The sequence below is a fragment of the Antedon mediterranea genome, chromosome 11, assembly GCF_964355755.1.
Source record: "Antedon mediterranea chromosome 11, ecAntMedi1.1, whole genome shotgun sequence".
Taxonomy (NCBI): Eukaryota; Metazoa; Echinodermata; class Crinoidea; order Comatulida; family Antedonidae; genus Antedon; species Antedon mediterranea.
This window is the reverse complement of record NC_092680.1, coordinates 7,075,074-7,090,616: the sequence shown is the minus strand read 5'-3', so window position 1 is coordinate 7,090,616 and position 15,543 is coordinate 7,075,074. Positions and strand designations below refer to the sequence as shown.

General features: G+C 33.9%; 2 protein-coding genes across 2 annotated transcripts; one reads left to right on the top strand and one right to left on the bottom strand.

Annotated features, from left to right (window-relative positions):
- The first annotated feature begins 225 nt into the window (after positions 1-225).
- Positions 226-2,283, top strand: LOC140062647 (large ribosomal subunit protein mL65-like). Its single transcript, XM_072108949.1, has 4 exons — positions 226-911; positions 1,236-1,344; positions 1,478-1,642; positions 1,967-2,283. Exons 1-4 carry the CDS (start codon positions 231-233, stop codon positions 2,281-2,283), a joined length of 1,272 nt encoding a protein of 423 aa, XP_071965050.1. The 5' UTR covers positions 226-230.
- A 499-nt stretch (positions 2,284-2,782) lies between these two features.
- Positions 2,783-14,323, bottom strand: LOC140062648 (coiled-coil domain-containing protein 87-like). The gene is made up of 23 exons (XM_072108950.1): positions 14,233-14,323; positions 13,297-13,492; positions 12,870-12,942; positions 12,393-12,442; positions 11,522-11,635; positions 10,985-11,056; positions 10,453-10,549; positions 10,181-10,262; positions 9,628-9,760; positions 8,981-9,198; positions 8,652-8,808; positions 8,362-8,517; positions 7,834-7,934; positions 7,368-7,650; positions 6,845-7,002; positions 6,339-6,633; positions 5,864-5,970; positions 5,452-5,567; positions 5,017-5,228; positions 3,802-3,966; positions 3,511-3,625; positions 3,193-3,335; positions 2,783-3,046 (listed from the first exon to the last, which is right to left on the bottom strand). Exons 2-23 carry the CDS (start codon positions 13,405-13,407, stop codon positions 2,882-2,884), a joined length of 3,123 nt encoding a protein of 1,040 aa, XP_071965051.1. The 5' UTR covers positions 13,408-13,492; positions 14,233-14,323; the 3' UTR covers positions 2,783-2,881.
- Between the last annotated feature and the right edge of the window lie 1,220 nt (positions 14,324-15,543).

Genomic DNA, 15,543 nt, shown 5'->3' with positions numbered 1-15,543 from the left:
GTTTGATTTTCTTCTGTAGATCTTTTCATTTGGCGGTTAAATTTGTCAGCAAATATTTAGTAAAATAGTAAAGTAGTATGTAATTATAGAGGTATAAATAATTTAATTATTATGTATACCCATAGATCTATCCTAATAAAAATACAGAACAGAAGGCACTTCCGACGCTCCCTACTGACAGAACAACACTGCCCTCTCCCACTTTTTTGTATTCCAAGATGGCAGCGTCCATGGTTCGACATGGAGAGGTTTTTCTCTTTAAAAAACACGCGAATTTTATGAAATATTTAACTGTTGTGAATAAAAGGTATAAACGTGGTCATTTAAAACCTGTTTTAGATCCTCATGAAGTTGGTACAATTCCAGAATACCCGCCGGTAATGCCCATACTGCCAATTAAAGAAAAACTTAGATTAAAATGGCGAGACAACATCCTTGCTCAAGAAACACCATCAGATTTTTTGTACCATATCTGGAAAGTTAATGGTTGGAACTTGGATCTTAGGCCTGTAAATTACCATTCGGGATGTCTTCCCTTTTTTAAGCATGCGACAAAAACTTTTGTTGTGGATGGATTGCCCGAAGAAATTATGTCGCGCACTGAAGATGCATCAACAAAGCAAAAAATAGAGAAATTGAGAGAAGATGTTAAAGCAATTGTTCTACAGCAACACTTCCATTACACGCATAAAAACAACAAACCTAATGAATGGCTGTACACAGGAAGAAGAATGACAAGAAACCTAGCTAATTTACTTCTCAATTCTCAGAAAATAAATACTCCACACTTGCAGGATTCAGATCTCAATTATGATGTTGATGTTAAGTCACACTGGATAAGAGGAAGTAAAAAATTTATGTATGATATCCCTATTAATGCACATATCACAAATAAGTTGCCGTTAAAGCAGGTGGGTCAATATTTAATTTGCATATTGTACATCTAATTTGCATATTAGATTTGCATAATTGACATGTAATTTGCATATTAAATTAAACTCGTAATTTGCATTAGACATCTAATTTGCATATTAATTAGACATCTCATTTGTATATTAGAAATCTCATTGGCATAATATGAACATAAATTTGATTTTGTAAATTGTCTTATCTTCACTTCAGATAATATTTATTCTAGATCTAGATCTAGATCATCTAGATTATCTACCCTCATTTGGTATTTTTATTGATAGAGTAAGTTCTAACATTTTAACAATGTTATTACATTTTTTCAGTTTACTCCACTGGATAGTGAGCTGTCTATAGGAGATGTGCCATCATGGGATTATGATCCTATCAACATAAGTGTTTTTGAAAAGCATTTAAATCCAATATTTTTCCCAGGTAATATTCAGTCAAAATATCATTTTATAGAAGGAATGGAAAATATACTATTTTATATGTGTGCTTAATTATTTTTAAAACACACCAAGCAATAACATTATTGATCTAATTCTTCAATTTCTTTATTCTTCAGGTTTTAAGATTGGAAATCCTTTCAAATACAGTCATACCCAATTTTTTGCATGTACACTAGACCGGAAAAGATGCATGAAAAAGAAGAGCTCTGTTAGACAAGTATTTATTGGTCAGGGGATTGCAAGCTCTTTCGGAATGTTATCTGCTCTAGCCGCTTACAATAGTAAGTTACAGTTGAAGGAACTGATACAAAAAATAAGTATAAATATCTTACAAAATATAATACTGTAAATAATAAATAACATATTGTGACAAATTGTTACCTTGAATGAATGAATGTGTGAAAGTTTTCCATGTTGAATCTTTAAAGGCATCAGTAAAGATTACATGGTGGTAACATTGATATATGTTGTAGTAAAATTAGTTATTAGTATTAAAATACATAGACCTGATGTGAAAAAGAGGAATTTTGGAATGTGTTTATAAAAAAACAATTATGCATATATTGTACTGCATTGAATATTATGTTTTATTATTGTTGTTGCAGTGAATTATTGGGATCGAGACCTTCAGACACCTCTTACAAATCAAACAATAGTCTTTGATGGCCAACGACTGTCTTTCTTTTGCTACCAGTTAAACACATTAGCGATAGACGAGCACAATAACCCAAACAATTCAAGAAGGAACGTCTGTTGGCATTTGCAAGATGTCTTACTCTACTCAGACATTAAAGATGGTGTGGTGAGAGATCTTAATGGTGATGCCTTAAAGTTACTGGTGGCGTTTATGCAAAGTCCAACAGAGGTGGCAACATCTACATCAATAGAGTATATAGATACACAGAAAGCTGTATCAGTGTAATTTGTGGCCTTTTATTATTTTTTATACAATATTTGTTTAGCAAAAATACATTAATGTATCTTGAACAATGCAGATGTTCTACCAATCACATGCATGTTTTTTTACCAATATGTGTCAACCACCTCATGGTTTAACACAGTAGCTTATTAGTGTGCATAATATTAATAAATTTGATATAATTGTACGAGCGACGGTCTTTGCTTTCAAAGTGATTGGTTTAATAGTTTTGTAAATACAGTAAAACGACACCTTTGGGAGCTGCAAAGAGTCCCCTAGATAGGGTTGGATGTAGTGTTAAAACATATATTTCCTCATTAGCTTCATGTTAAAGTGTCCTGTAATAGAGGTATTCCCTGAAAAGGTGTCCCCAAACAACCCAAATTATTTGCACTTATTAGCACTGTATATTAAGCATCTTGGAGATCAATAAAACAAACACAAAGATTCATAATCTATATACTGTATAAAAACATGATTTTTAAATTGTTAATAAATATTTAATCAATATATACATATAAAATTCAAGGCTTGTATTTTGGATTGACAAAACAATAAATCACATTGGCTGTTTGATGGAAGTACTTCATATGACACCTTATTAATGAGTAGCTGGTATAGCACCAAGTGGTGGAAGCTCCGCCATTTTTAGCTTGTACTCCTGCACCATTACATGTCGCTCAAGAGCATGCTGCCGTCGTTCCTGCTGTAACCAATACAGCATCTCGGTCCGGTCCAACTTCATCTTCTCCAGGTATGGACGTCCCTGTGTAAAAACACATAAAGTACATGACGGCTATGAATGCTTGGTTCAACAGCAGAAAGAGGGGAAATGAATGTCTTAGGTGGTATGGTTGGTTTTCTCATGTCCTCTGCACATAGCATACTCCACAAAACCCCACAAATCCTTACCTGAAATGTTACCATGTCACCAAACTCCTTCAAGATAAACTGCAATTTCTTTTTTGCTTTCTTGTTCAGTTCCTCTAGTTCTAGGTATATCTGACTTCTCTCACGTGCCTCCTCAAGTCTAGCAATAGCTAGGCCTCTATAACCTGAATGATTGGAACAAGTGAGTGTGAATATATTAACCTAACAAAGCAATGCTGTAAACGAAGATCGACTCTAAATATTATACTGTTATTCTATCATTGTACCAGCTTGCCTCTTGCAATTAAATTAGCTGTTTTTTTTGTGTTGAATTCACTATTATAGTATAGCCTTGATTACCTTTTTGGAAGAACCTGTTTGGATCAGATGCCAGACGCTCAAAAGCTTCCAATCGACCCAGTATATGCTCTCTCTCCAAAACCAATGCTGATGCTAACTCCCAATGATCAATACACTGAAATATCAATAGTTGTGAAATAATTAGTTTCATAAAATATGTTTATCACCACCAACTCATATGTAATTAATTTAAGCGGTCAGCTGCATGTATATCTTTATATTGTTATTGTCTCATGATAATTAGATCAGGATGTGTTTGTTTATATGATTATATTTCTACAGGCTACTTACACTGTCCAACTTCTCTACATGTCCGTCAGAGCTGTACTTGATTGCCATATCTAAACGAAGATTATCTGGTACTTGCAGTGATGTCCATATTTTCTCTAACCGATTTTGCGGATTTGGAGTGATAGTGGCTGCTGTTCCAGATCGACTATTTTGTGTAGGAGTTTTCTGTAATTAAAGAAGCATGGAGTTTTTTGGGAGTACTGTTGTATTTTTGGTTTTAACAATATCATTAACACCAAGATGTTGTAGACTGCAATTAAAACCACATTCACAGTTGCATCAGGTGTTTATCAAGATTTAAATCCTCCACTTATAAAATAAATCACATTATCAAACTGAATATTCTATTGAGCAAGAGCTGATTTTCTTTTGGATGACTGCCTATTACTCCCAATTTTAACACAACCTAAAAGTATTTGTTCTGAAGAGTTTAGAATACAATGCACCTTTGATATATTGTTTCTGGAATTGGCACAATATAAATGATTATTACTACAGTATTATTATTGGTAAATTACATACTCCTTATCATTAATTATTAATTATCATTATAATACAATACACATGAATCTTTATTATGCAAACACAAATATAAACTAGAAAGCCACTCCGAGAGTGCATACATCCGCCTACTGTAAAATTCTCCTACATAAGATTTCTCCGGTAAAAAAAAAAAAAAAAATATTTGTGTGTGTCTTAATGCTGTTTGTGACTTAGGCTAATTTCACTACAAGCATGTGTATGCGAGTTTGGTGTAATGGTTATGTAACAAGCCTTTCAATTAACAATAGCTTCAGTTGACAAACAAGTGAATTTGAAAAGAAATAGGTTTTTTAAACTACTCGCATCAAAAAACGTGCACATTAAATCAAATTATGTTTTAAAATTACAAATAACAAATTATAACTCTTGCCTCTTGTGGACAAGTAGTTCTCGAGAAAATGCAATTTTAGTTTACTTGTTACTTTAAGACTGCTCGCCGGCTTTTGAAAAATTCTGTCCTATCTTTTAACACTAGCAGGTCTGAAAAGTATACTCAAAAAGTGGTCCAGATTTGGAACCATGGTCCAAAATGGTCCCAAAATTTGATGGAATGGTCCTTGACCACATATCTATCTGTATATTCATTTTGGTAAAGATCTTACTTTTTGAGTAATCCTGCTAACAAACAAACAAACACGCGCTACCGATTACATATATCTCAAAAAAACATACTCTAAATCCAGAAGGTCTGCTATTCTCCTGCTTCATGCTGAGTCTTGATTGACTTCTTGATGATGGTCTGGAATCTGCACCCGTGGTCAGCATACCACTGTTAAATGACTTCATTGATACTGCTGACTGTGTTCTTGCAGATCGAATGTGAGATCGTCGAATCACTGGAATATTGTCTGTAGTCGGGAGACTTTCTTCAGCATCCTCCTCAACTAATTAATTATTAGATAAAATGAGATGAGACAAAATTTCATTTTAGCTTTAAAACAAAGAGAACAACTTTAATTGGCCAGGGGTGGATATTCAAGAAACAATTTCTTTCTGATTAGTTACTGGGCAGTTTGTACAGGGCTTATTACAGTAAAACTTACTATTCGGTAGGTAATTAAGTCTGACCATAAAATCAGAGACTGCTTAGAAAATATATAATAATACCTTCAACTTCTGGATCCTGTCCCAATCCTCCAAGCATAACAGAGTTAACATTCCACATACCAGATGTAAACTCAGACTTTTTACTTTTTAACTCTTTTAGTTTTTCTTCTCTATGTCTGAAAAACAAATGTATTAATGGTTAATGGTTTCTTGTAGTTGCTACTAGTTTGAGTAACTCCCAGGGCAGTAGCCACCAGTATGGTTTGTAAGGTTTCAACCTGAACACTTTTCACAGAGGTCTTTGACAATCTTGTGGGCCATACAGGGGATTGTTGCCTTTTCTTGCGACAACCATACCACATGTGGCAACATCACCACTGACCCCTGCCATGGACTAGCATTCAATTATTAATTGTCTTATTGTGAGTAGGGGCTTAAGTACTATGAATTAACAGTCAAGAAATGCACACACTTCAATCGCATAACTTTGGCAGAATTAATGCTTTTTTTTTCATCACTATCTTCTTCTTCAGGTTCACTTTCATACATGTGGAAGACAGCACCCATAAAGTCAGACTCCTAAAATAAATAAAACAAAACAAAGTATTATTATACAAATGCAAAATGTAACTGTAATTAAGGGTTTGTTCAGACCTATGAAGTTATGCTTATGCTCAAAGTTTCACTGAACAGGGTGAAATCTGGTGCCCAGGAATAAATTTGATTCCTTGCAGGTAAAAATTTGTTGATGTGCGACTTATGTTTGTCATACCGTAACCTTGTACCATGAGATTTTGTAACATGTCAGTGTTGTAAGAAGTGGCTTCCACTAATTTTCTTTTCTAGTTCAGACCCTTTATGTGTGAACAGGATCTAAAGTCCAAATTAATTTTCATATTTGGTTTGTAAAACAGATTCCACTGTCAGAGTTTTGTTGATTAACTTACCTGAGTTGTTAGAAATTTTACATAATCTTCTGAGCCAATAGTATTCTTCCACCAAGCCAGCCACGACAAATATGACCTCTCGTTTCGGTTGTCCATTAGTGCCCGTTGACCTGGTGGCTTTTGTTGTAAACCATCAAAATGGAACGTTCCAGCTGCCTCATTTCTTAACCCGTAGCTTTGTTCTAATCCATTTTGTGTAAGGTTCATAGAGTTGCTGAAAAACCCAGTAGCATTGTTGGCCGACACAGGATTACGTTGTGGACGGGGCTTAGCAAAAGCTGCATTAAAGATTGGACTGAAATATAAAATATCAATAAAAACAGTTAATATTTAATTTAAAAATGTTGTAGGGACAAAAGTCACTTGTCAATACTATTACTACTGTATATTATGTACACCCAATTTTGGCTTGTTTTCACCCAAAGTTACTCCACTCACTCAGCTGAATTTGTAAAGTAATAGGGTACTATATTTGCTACAAAAAAGCTATATAACAACAGACATACCTCTTGCACCATTGCTCATACTCTATACCCCATGGTGGCAGGTCCCTCTTCTTTAGCTCAGGATTTAAAACACGCTCTTTCCGACTTCTCATTAATGATGCTGTGTTCACAAGATTGTTTAAATCAATATAAGGTCCAGTAGGCTCAACAAACTCATCCTGAAAATTATTTTACATTAAAACTGATTTTAAGTGTGCAGAAAAGTCTGAAATACAGTATATGTACGAAAGTTAGTAAGGGAACACTTAAAAAATTGGTATAAAATAGACATTCAATGACGTAGGCTACGGGAGTGCTTGTTGTTTTACCTCTTTCAACAGAAAACAAGGGACTTGTGATATATGTTTTTAGTTTTCTAACTTTAGCCACCTGCTTGTTGATGGGCACCTCCACTGGCTAAGCCAGCCTACACCCTTGCATTTAATAGCATAGATGATCTTCAATGGATTATGGAAATTTACGCCCCCTCTGAAACAACCAAATTCTAACACTGAAATAATTTACTAAAGTGAATCATGTTTACCACATCGTAATTCATGTGATCCGTTGGAAGAGTCTTCATAATTTCGTTATACACTTCACGAATCTCTTCACCACGAAACAAGTTACTGTCCATCATTTTAATAGTAGCTGGAGTAACCTCATTGTCCAATTCGTTAAAGACGGTGCGGTTAAGGTCAAGTGTTATTGAAGACATGTTAACACGTTCCGACACTCTAATATCAGATGTACGCAATACTGTCTTATCTTTTAATCGTGTAGTCTTAGTTGATGGCTGTGGATGGATTGGCTTGCTGATAAAGACACTGTACAGAAAACAGTAAAATTAACAAGATGGCAGAATTATATTAATTTTGGACAGTCCAGTTTTATAAATGATCACATAGTGCACCAAATTTTGATACATTATTTTTTTCCCCCAAATCATTATGAACACCAGTATTTGGTTGTATTTAATTGCATCTAGATAATTTGGTGTTAGTACTTACACATCATCAGCCTCTTGAGCTACCCTCATCTTCTCCACTTGTTGTAGGTGTTTTTTAAGCAACTCACGTCGCCTATCGGATCGACTTGTATCACCAACAGCCTAAAAGATGAAATGACTAATTACCAGCATTTGTTTTAATACCGGACATACCAAGGATTACCAATAGTAAAATAATCACTGTCCTATCAGATAGGTGGTAATCCCCCCTGTTACAGGGCCTATTTTGTGAAACAGTTCACCGGGGTATTGAACCTCCCTACTCGTCTCGAAAAGTGCACACAGGTTAAAAATGTGTACACTGGACCCTATAGTCCTTAGCCAAGAAGAAAAGTCGGCCTCAAACCCTTGCTGATATTGTTGGCTCTTTAGGTACGTTAAACGGCGCCCCTGCCTTAACCACTCGGCCTATACTATAGTATTGGCCAACAGCAATTCATATTTTCTGATATGATTCAAGTACATTGTATCAGCAATTCAGCTACTGTATGATGCTATTTTAGGCAAATGGTTTAAATCTTCATCATACCTGTAATAATGGTGGAAGGTCCTCGTCTTCTGGTATCTGTTCATCAAGGGCAGCTGCTTTAGCTGAGTGGTATGTGCTAAGTCTATCCAGGTCTTTCTTCATGTACTGCACTGTTCCTGGCCTTTCGTCATTTTTTTCATGCCTTTTTGGTAAATCCTAAAATGAAAGCACAAATGGCAGAGATTAAAGTTTAATGTTTTAATGTTGGTTACAAATATACTGCTAGATTTCATGGAATGGGCTAATAAACAAAATCATGTTTCTATGAAATGCCCAAATCATTTAAATACCTCATGATTATCTTGTTGTAGATTTACACAAATAGAGGATGAGCTACGCTTAAGAACACCCTTAATGGGACCTAGCTCCTCTTCAAGTGTCTCATGATCTAGCTGTGGTAGTGAGTTAGACCTTCGAAGATTCTGCTTCTCTGGGGAAACTTCCATCCTAGATTTAAAAATATCAAAAATTAAGTATAAACAGGATTAAGGCATTAATCTGTACCTTATAAAATAATTTCAGTATTTTGTAATTGCATAATACACTTAACTTTCCCAATACCAGACTTTCTGAACACCCAAAAATAAAAATACAGTGAAGATAGTAAAATAATACTTACTTAGTTGATGATTTAGAAAAAGCATATTCTTTACTAATTTTAGCAGTAACCTCAATAGGTTTAATAGTAGTCGATTGTTTTTGGAATGTTTTTAAACCAGGGAGATAGTCAAGAACTTTGTATGTGTCAATGTTTGGCATTCTCCTATTCAAATCACGAACTTCTCGTTGGGAGGTTTGTTTGTAGTGCTTTTTCCGCTTTGGTCTGCTAATTTTAATCTAAAAAATATAACATAGTTATAATCATTGCAAAATACAGCTTGCTGTCAGCATTTTGCTGCTTTCGATCAGCCCAATAAATAAGATTCAATAAAATAAAAAAGAAAATTTCAAAAAGGAAAATTCAGAAAGGAAATTTAGCACACATGACCCTATTATATTTTTATTTTAAGCTCTATCTACACTATCAAACAAAAAAAGTGTGATGTGCCCAAATATGGTAGTGATATGACATCATCATGTCTATATAATGTCACATCAAGTTTGATAGCGAGCATTAGAAGAACCAAATGAATTGAAGTTGTATAAAATAGTTTGCATAATTGAATGATCTATCCTCCAAGAAAACTCACGTAAAAATATTTCATTTATCAATTTTGTTCATTATTAAACTGTTAAGTTATATGATACAGTAATCACAAATGTTACCATCTTCTGATAAGACAGGGAACCATGAGCAGTTTCTTCTTCTGCTTTCTCATCACTTGAACCACATTCAGAATCAGACATTCTACCTAACATATCTGCCACAATGTGCCGTCGAATAATCAGGATATTCAAGCTGTAAATTTAATAACAAAATGTACTTTATATTTATTCGAAAAGGGTTGAATATTGCTTAATGATATCCTAATCCTGCTCCCAAATGGCAATAAACTGAGAAAAAAATGCTTGTTGAAGGAAGGCAGGGGGTTTGTAGATAGAAATCAGACATACACTTATATTAGTGTCGGTTTGTTAACACACTATAAACTCGAAATCAATATTTTAACTCAAAACGAAGCTCCATCAACTTTGTGGGCACCAAAACATTTCTTTTTCACATCGACTTTAGATCCTTAACTACTTTATGCTAACAATGGAACTGATCTCTATATTTAGATCAAATCATTGTTATTTCACATGATGTTCTCTGAAGTTGGGATAATGTTAAGTAAATTATGAATGTTTGTACAAACCACTGTTAACATTATTTACTCACAATTTTGAAGTGTCTAAAGAGAGCTGAGCTTTTAAACGGCTAATATTGGCAGGTCCACTGAATATTCCACGTTCATTGAGAACTAAAAAAGTTAAGAGAAATTAAGCACAAAATAAATAATATGATTCTAGCTGTATGTTTAGGCATAGACATTGATAAAAAAAATGTTTCCATCCTAAATTTGTTGCCACCCACCCACTAGGCCACTCTGTTAAGAAATTTGAACCTTTTATAAGTTGAATATTTCATTTCATTTCAAAATTGTTTCTTACTAGTAGCTTTTTGAACATAGTGTTGAAACAACTGTTGGCAGACAGTAACTATGTGTACAGTGATTCTTCTTTGAAGTTCTTTGTTTTTCTTTGGTGTCTACAATTTAAAAAGTATACAATAACCAGGAAGATTTTAAACAGTCACTGATGACACATATACACTACAATAATAATACAATAAACTTTATTTCCAAATCTATCAAAAATTAAATCAAAGTTAACAACAAGAAACTAAAACATATGGATGGAGGAAATGCAACAAAGGCAGAAGTCCTTGCACATCTTTACAAAGATATTAAAACAGGAACCAACACAACAAAGAGAAGCATTTTAACGAAGGATAAACTACAGTATTGTGAATTATTATAAAAATTATGAATTCTCAGATTAAATCAATGATAATAATGATTATGATGATTTATTTAAAAATATATTTATTCTTATATACCACAATAAACTATGACGTTTCATTAATTACACTTTCTGTCAGGGATACAAAGATTAAAACATAAAAAAAAAAAAAAAAACATACCAGGAATGAGTCGTCTACCTGCCGTCTGATGTCTGGCCAAATACTGTTGACCTCCCCCATGATAATGCCAGCCTTAAAGGTAAAATTAAATATTATTTTGCATAAACTTAATATACATTAAAACAACCAAATACATTATATGTTCGTTCGTTCGTTTTTATTTCACAATGCATCAAACTTGTTAATACAGATTAAATAAAAGATGCAAAGCCTGGAAAAGACCAAATAAGCTCAATATAGAGCTTTAAGCCTGGTACAAAATAAACTAATTTCATTTCATTTATTTATTCGACCAAAACACAGATACAGAACAGAAACAGAGCACAATGGTCAGGGGCAACTATACTTAAATCTTAATCTTAACTAAAGATTCAGACAAGTAGTAGTAATAATATAAAAAATATATTTAAAAAAAATTACACAATTACGCTACAAGACAACACAAACACAACAAGAGAACAAACGTAATATGTAATATTGCATTTACATACAGTACTATCACCTGGTGTTAACAGGTGATCAATTGCATTTACATACCAACACCTGTTGATCATCAACAGACAAGTGCGGGCTATCAGGATCAGCAGCGATCCTCCTTCGTATCAGCTTTACTAGGTCTTCATATTTTGCTGGCGGTGCTTTGATGCTCTCCTAGAAAACATAATTTAATAATTAATAAATTGAATTAAAAATGTTTGTTTTACTTTAAAGTAACCGAGCGGTTAAGGCAGGGGCGCCGTTTACCGTACCTAAAGAGCCAACAACAACATCGGCAATGGTTCGAGGCCGACTCGCTCCTAGTTCTGGTGGTGGAACAAGTCTTCTCGGATAAGGACTATAAACCGTAGGTCCAGTGTACACAGTTATAACATGTGTGTACTTTAAAGAACCCAGTCCATTATTCGAAAAAGAGTAGGGGGTTACCCCGGTGAACTGGTTCACACAATAGCCCCTGTATCAGGGGGATTACCACCTATCTGATAGGACAGTGATTAATTCACTATTGGTAATCCTTGGCCACATTGCCTAAAGACATAAAATAAAAATAAAAATAAGATGTATTGTTCACATAAAAAATGAAAGCAAAATAAATTGAATCAATCTTTGAATAGGTAATTTTGTAGTTTTAATAAAGTTATACTTTTTTTTTTAAATTATGCTTAAATAACAGACAATGGTTTTCCAGTTCACTATTATTTTCTTTTACAATTTTATCAGAAAGATAATGTTTTCTATTCAGTTTTGGGTAAAAATGAATATCTATGGTATTATGCAACATTAAAAATGGCATAAAAATTATAAATTATTTTTTCAAAGGAACATTATCTTAAACTGCTGTCAGAAAAGGGCATTAATGTGATTACCTAAAACAACATAAGGAAATATATAAGTTGGAATGGTTACTTACATCAATGGGCGTAACAGGTCTCTCCATACTAATTTCCTGCTTTTCTTGTACTACAATAAATAAAACAAAAATATTAATTTAGATGTGTTTTTTCCATACTTTTCTGAGAAATGTGGTAAAGATAATGGCATCAACAAACAATTGTTAATGGCATACTGAATTGATTGCATGCGTTTCGAGTCTGTTCAGTTGCAACTAATCTTAAACGCATGCATATTAATATATTTCTATCTTCCAAATCCCTTTCTGCGATGAATTCTAGTTCTGCGATGAATTCTAGTTCCTTGAGTTTTCAATTCAGCAAAATGAGTACTTTTTGCGTAAAATTGTGCAACCAATACAGAGTTCAGGAGCACTTAAGCGAATCAAAGAGCTCAGCAAACACGCGATGGAAATGAAAATCGCAGCTATTCGCTCTTGTGGAAAGGGTAGCTCAATGTTTTTTGATGTCCTGTTTTTTTAATAAGGTATACTTACCATCTTCATGAAAATATGGAGCAAAGATTGTCAACGGCCCTAACACCTCATCATATTTATTTTTTAATTCGACCTAAAAATAAAAATTGTGTTTGTATTCGTAGCAATATCATTTTTATATGAAATTGTATAATGATAAATCCTTAACATTATAAAGTAATTTACTATTATTTTTACTAATACTGCTCCACAGCTTTTTTAGTAATGTGTATTAATTATAAATAATAGTTCCATCCCTTATTATAAAAAATGTCAGACATCCTGAACTTAATGTTATTAAGCTCTGTCTACACTATCAAACTACTAGTTTGACAAAAAAAAGTCTTTTTCATCTTTTTTGTCACATAAAGTTTGATAGTGTTAGTGTAGATAGACCTTAAGGATATGATGCCTCTTAATTTTTGTTAGAAATTAAAATAAAACTTACAGAGGAAAATGGAAGCTTTTCAAGAGAGAATATACCATCAGTTGCTGGTATTGGTTCTTTAGTGGTCTTGTTACTTTCAGGTATGTCTCTTGAAAACTTTAATGAAGACATAATTGGTTGTTGTTCTAATTCCTCACTCTGTGACTGTGAGCTTCGACGTCCTTACATGGCCCCAGATCTAGACTAGCTGCAAGTTCTAAACAAAAAAATACATGATAAATTTTTCATGAATGTGAGAATAATCCCATGCCTGAGTATTTCTAATTTTGGCTAAATTCAGACACTCAAGCAAATTCCGAAATACATTCCACAACACGACCGGTGTAACCTGAATAATTAAAATATCATATGTTGATATAAAGTTTGCGGTACACCACATGTATTAGTTCTGAAAAGAACTGTTGAGTAACTATACACATAGTGTACTACAAACTTTATATCAAGATTTGATTTCGCCATGCAAAACAATATAGGTAGCCTAAAATAAAATATCATACAGATTGATATTTTCATTTGATGCTTCTGTGTGATAGAGAGTCGATCTAGCCTAGGCTAGGCCTATAGGCCTAGAGGCAGGCCTAATATAATAGTAAAAGCCTTCAATTTTTTATTCAGCGAGAAAATTGAGAAATCTCAAGCCAGTACCAGCAATAACCTGCCTAGTAGTTAGGCTAGGCCTACCTAGAGAGCGCTAGCCTGGACCTAGGTTACCTACCACTAGGCCAAGGCCTCCTTAGGCTAGGCTACCCCTACTACTGTAGCTAGCTAGGACTAGCTAGGCCTCTTCGTAAGGGCGGCCTATGCCTAGCCCTTAGGCCTACCCTTCTAGGCTAGCCTAGGCCTAGCTAGACTAGGCCTAAGCCTAGGGTATATTCTTATAATTAATTCTAATGATAATAATAAATATCAATTAAACATTACAAAATATGTGATTACGTTTAATGTGTAGGCCTAGATTGAAGTAGGGAATTTAGATTATATTCTTCGGCATACCGTATTGTTGTATATTGTTGCTACGGAACAGGTTATGTCTTTTGACATATGGAACGCCGTTCGCTACAAACTCTGCAGGCCTAATTCGAAATACTGTAAAGTCTAGCCCTAGGGCCTACGGTACGGGCCTACGTGTTGTCTGAATTTACAATATAGGCCTAGTATATAAATAAAAAGTCAAAGTAATAGTATTGATTTAAAAAAACACATGAAGTAAGTAAGATACGGTGAAACAATTATTTGTAAATCCAAGTTTCGCATATTTGTAATGCACAATTGGCGTTCTACGTTGTTTTCAAAGATGAGCCGGTTCTTTAAAAAAAATAAAAGATCGGCTAAATTTCATTTTTATATGTAAGTAAGATGCTATATTGCACTTTAAAACATATGACATATATGCTGATTCGTATATAAAATAGTCCTATTTACATTTCTTGTAATGCCATGTGAAATGTAATGTTTTTTAGCTTTAGAAATCGAGCGTTATGGTTAGGCTACAGCACGGAAGCACTCCCCGCGCATGGCGCCCGGGAGAAAATCATTCAGTCCCCGTACCGTCGGCGTCCGATAGGATATGCTTGGGCCTAGGATATGTAGTGTTGACGGTCCGTCACGTCTACACGGAAGAAAAAACTAGAAAACGTATGTTTTATAATGTTGTCATCATGATAATTAATTCAAAGAATAATAACAGGGCCTAGTACGTTATGATAAATAATCATTAGATAGACATTAAATATTATTTTTATGCAGTTTTTGGGAGTTGGACCAGTTTTAGCAAGCTAAAGAACACACAAATATAAAAACAATATTTAAATTAATAAAAATAATTTAATTCGAAGCAGCTAGTACTACTAGGCCTAGGCCTATAATTATTATATTATAGCCTAAACAACTAACAAAGATGCCTTCTCTTTACTCCGAATACACGCCAAGAAAGACATAGATTAATCATGGAGGTATAAAATAGAATTTTATACCTCCATGGATTTAATAGTAGATTATCCCGAGCTAGCCTTACAGGAGGCTGTACCTGAAACTTCTTAGAAACTAGACCTATCCTTGGTATAGTACCTACTGTAGTATTTAGATAGTAGTTTATTTAGAACAAGTTTATACAAAATGAAAACAATTAAAAAAAATGTATTAATATTATAGTTGGACAATACAGTATAGTATATATCAATTTCCTTTTGTTTTCCATGTTGCAGCATGTTTCAGCCAGAGGTTCAGACCAGTAACTTTATTTGAAAT